The sequence below is a fragment of the Artibeus jamaicensis genome, unplaced genomic scaffold (assembly GCF_021234435.1).
Source record: "Artibeus jamaicensis isolate MK-2021 breed Jamaican fruit bat unplaced genomic scaffold, CSHL_Jam_final contig_468, whole genome shotgun sequence".
In the NCBI taxonomy this organism is placed as follows: domain Eukaryota; kingdom Metazoa; phylum Chordata; class Mammalia; order Chiroptera; family Phyllostomidae; genus Artibeus; species Artibeus jamaicensis.
The window spans coordinates 863677-868089 of record NW_026521846.1 but is presented as its reverse complement, the minus strand read 5'-3'; the positions used below and the strand labels follow the sequence as shown (position 1 = coordinate 868089).

General features: G+C 50.4%; 1 protein-coding gene across 1 annotated transcript; it reads left to right on the top strand.

Moving 5' to 3' along the window:
* The first annotated feature begins 405 nt into the window (after nt 1–405).
* Nucleotides 406–3802, top strand: LOC128627777 (uncharacterized). The gene is given in 2 exon segments (XM_053667369.1): nt 406–1641; nt 1643–3802. Coding segments are annotated over 2 exon segments (3396 nt in total).
* The last annotated feature ends 611 nt before the right edge of the window (nt 3803–4413 follow it).

Here is a 4413-nt window from a genome sequence, read left to right as displayed (position 1 = left end):
TAGTCAATATAGCCTTTGTGACGCAGGCAGCCTCAGATATCAGAAAGAAGTTACAGAAGCTCGAAGGGTTTGAGGGAGAAATATAAGCAAGCTCCTAGAAATAGCACAGGAAGTATATATAAACAGGGATGACCCAGAAGTAGGGAGAGCGAAAGAAGTGGCCAAAATCCTGGTCGAGGCACAGAAGGCACCTCCGAAAGGAAAAGGAAGTGGAAAGCAGCAGAAAGGTCAGAGACAGCGTTTAGACAAAGACCAGTGTGCCTACTGTAAGGAGAAAGGACACTGGAAATGGGATTGCCCAAAGTTAGGAGGAGCAAGTAAGGGCCCAGACATGGCCCGGAAGTCCTCCTCCAGACTCTGGATTGACGGGGCCAGGGCTCCATACCTGTTGGCTCCCAGGAGCCCATGGTCACCTTAACTGTCGAGGGCAAGCAAACACACTTCCTGGTCGACACGGGAGCCACTTATTCCGTCCTAAAGCAGCCCCGAGGGCAAATTCAGAAGGCAACCACCAAGATTGTAGGGGCAACGGGTGAAGCAGAAGCTTACCCATGAACAACTGCCAGAATCACGGACTTGGGTCGGGGCACGATCACTCATTCCTTCTTAGTTATCCCAGACTGTCCATACCCGCTGCTGGGGAGGGACCTGTTGCAGAAGCTCCAAGCCACTATAACCTTCAAGCAACAAGAAGACCCCGCGGCAGGAGCCAGCGTGGAGGTAACAGTTCCCCTCTCTGAGGAGTACTTGCTGGCTGCACTCCAGGAAGAGAGGCAAGGGGACGCCAGAGTCTCCGAAGTGCTGCAGTCAAAGGTACCAGGGGTGTGGGCAGAAACTAACCCGCCTGGGCTGGCCATCCACCAGCCACCAGTGCTGGTTCAGCTGTCCAGTACAGCAAGCCCAGTCAGAATAAGACAGTACCCTGTACCAGCGCGGGCCAGGCAAGGGATTACGAGACACTTGCGGCGCCTGCTAGAGGCAGGCATTCTAAGAGAGTGTCAGTCCGCATGGAATACCCCTTTGTTGCCTGTCCAGAAACCTGGAACCCAGGATTACCGTCCGGTGCAGGACTTGCGGGAGGTGAATGCCCGAGTCGAGACAATACACCCCATTGTCCCCAACCCATATACGCTGTTAAGCTCGTTGCCCCCAACGCATACTTATTACTCTGTTTTAGATTTGAAGGATGCCTTCTTTTGTATACCCCTGGCTCCTCAGAGCCAGGAGATTTTTGCCTTTGAATGGAACGACCCCGAAAATGGACTAGTAGGGCAGTTCACATGGACCAGACTGCCCCAGGGGTATAAAAACTCACCTACAATTTTTAATGAGGCCCTCAGTAAAGACCTCCAGGAGTTTTGGAAATCTCACCCCACCATAGTTCTCCTCCAGTATGTAGATGACATTCTAATAGCAGCTCAAGAACAAGAGGAATGTGAAACAGCCACCCTAGATCTGCTGCGGGACCTTGAGAGGATGGGATACCGGGTCTCCGCCAAGAAAGCCCAAATCGTGACTCAAACTGTAAGTTACCTGGGGTACAACTTGCAGGGGGGACAGAGGACTCTGTCCAGTCAACCGATCCAGGCGGTTCTGCAAATTCCAGAGCCGGCCACCAAAAGGCAGGTACGTGAATTTCTGGGGGGCCGTGGGATACTGCAGGCTGTGGATATTAGGCTTTGCAGAACTAGTGAGGCCCTTGCATGAGCTAACCAGGGGCAAAGAGGACTCATTCGCATGGACTGAAAAAGAGAGACAAGACTTTCAGGCATTAAAAGAAGCATTAGTAGCTGCCCCAGCTCTGGCCCTGCCAGATTTGGCTAAGCCTTTCCAATTGTTTGTAGCAGAAAAAGAAGGAGTAGCCCTAGGTGTATTGAGTCAGACACTAGGACCATGGAAGAGACCCGTAGCCTATTTATCCAAGAAACTTGACCCGGTTGCTTCCGGGTGGCCGGCCTGCCTGAGGGCCATTGCAGCCACCTCATTGCTAGTCAAGGAAGCGAGCAAGCTAACTCTGGGACAGGATATACAAGTTATTGGTGAACATTATATAGAACAAGTCCTGCGGTCACCCCCAGACAGGTGGTTGTCAAATGCGTGGCTGACGCAGTATCAGGCCCAACTATTGAATCCTCCAGCAGTGCAGTTCCTTAAGACAACTGCCTTGAATCCGGCCACCTTGCTACCGATTCCAGATGCTGAGATTGTTCATAACTGCACCCAGGTCCTAGACACAGTGACCGGGGCCCGCCCAGACTTGCGAGACCAAGCCTATGAAAAGGCAGATCTGACTCTGTTTACTGATGGGAGTAGCTTTATCAAAAATGGACAGCGGTATGCAGGAGCAGCAGTGACCACAGAGGATAAGGTGCTATGGCAAAAGGCATTGCCCAAAGGAACATCTGCACAAAGAGCGGAGTTAATAGGACTGACCCAGGCCCTAAGGCTAGCTGAAGGAAAGGTCGTCAATATCTATACTGACGGCCGCTATGTCTTCACCACTGCCCACGTCCATGGAGCTATCTACAAGGAAAGGGGCCTCCTGACCACAGGAGGCAAGGACATTAAAAATCGTGAGGAGATCCTCACCCTCCTGGAGGCCATATGGCTACGCAAGAAAGTTGCTATCATACATTGCAGGGGCCACCAGAAGGGAGATTCCCCAGTTATAAGAGGAAATACTTTAGCTGATACTGCCACCAAGGAGACTGCAACAAGCCAAGGTGACAATTTGCTCCCCCTAGTTCCCCAGCCAGAATTGCCACTGGATCCCAAATACTCCACCGAGGAGGAGCAAGAGGGAACCAAATTAGGTGGAAGAAAAGATAAGTATGGATGGATAGTACTCCCTGATACTAGGATTTACTTGCCCCAAGGGGTAGTAAGGCAAGTAGTGCAAGATATCCATACCAGCACCCATTTAGGTCAGAATAAGTTAGAGCAACTGATTAGAAAGTACTACCTAGGGCCACACCTCAGAGCAGTAATTCACTCGATCACCTCACGGTGTAGGGCATGTGCTCAGGTAAATGCACAAAACAGGAAGTTGCCCTGCTTTGTGAGATATCGAGGGAATACCCCAGGAGAACTCTGGGAAGTTGACTTCACTGAAATAGCTAGAGGGAAGTCGGGCTGCAAGTATTTACTAGTCCTAGTTGACACTTATTCAGGGTGGGTCGAGGCTTTCCCCACAAGAGGAGAGACGGCCTCCATAGTCTGTAAGATTTTAATGAGAGAAATTATACCTAGATATGGGGTACCCCTAGCCATAGGATCTGACAACGTACCTGCATTTGTTTCTAAGGTTTCACAAGAATTAGTGGCCAGGCTAGGGATTAATTGGAAACTTCATTGCATTTATAGACCCCAGAGTTCAGGGCAGATAGAGAGGATGAATAGAACCCTCAAAGAAACTCTAGTAAAGTTAAAGAAAGAGACCGGCGAAAATTGGGTGGAGCTACTCCCTTTTGCCCTTTTCCGTGTGAGATGTACCCCATATATTAAGACTTGGGCCCCTTTTGAAATACTATTTGGTCAACCTATACCCCTGGTTCCCCGCCTAACTAAGGAAGAGATAGAAGTCTCTAATCACAACTTCCTTAGGCCATTGCAGACGCTGCAGAAGATCCGGAGCGAGGTGCGTGCCCTGCAGCAAGCCCGCCACCTGGAGGGAGGAGGCACAGCGCTTGAGCCGTTGGAGCCCGGACAGTGGGTGTGGATCCTCAACCACAGAAAGGGGAACTTAGAGCCTCGATGGACTGGGCCCTTCCAGGTACTGCTAAGTACCCCCACTGCAGTTTGAGTAGCTGAGAAGCCATATTGGATACACCTCTCCCACACCAAGGTAGCCCAAGCACCAGGAGAAGACTCTCGAGAATGGCGGGTTCGAAAGGATCCAGACAGACCCCTAAAGCTTACTTTCTCCCACTCATAGGAATATGGCTTGCCTCTTGGGCCATCCCCACGGGAGGACTGGCCCACCAGTGGGTTATAATTAGGTTCTCTGATAGTGAAGTAATTGCCAGCAGCGGCATAGGGAAGGACAACAGAGTAACCCTGCAAGCTGACCTCTCTCAATGGTTCGGACATAGGCTATGTGAAGGGAATGGACTCACCTCTATTAACCCAAATAGGGCATTGACCTTAAGAGGAACTCCAGGGATAGAAGGATCTGACTATAACAGAAATGAAAATCTGAACCAAGACCTTTTCCATACCGACCTTTATGTGTGTTCGCATTGGGTCGGGAATGACATGAAATATTTTCAAGACCTCTGTGGAGGGGTAAAGGATTATTACTGTAAAAGTTGGGGATGCGAGACAATTGTATCACCCCCATCATGGGAACCATCAATACACCACAAGTGACCCGAGCTGCTGAGGGGTTATGGTTTATTTGCACTCAAGGAATAT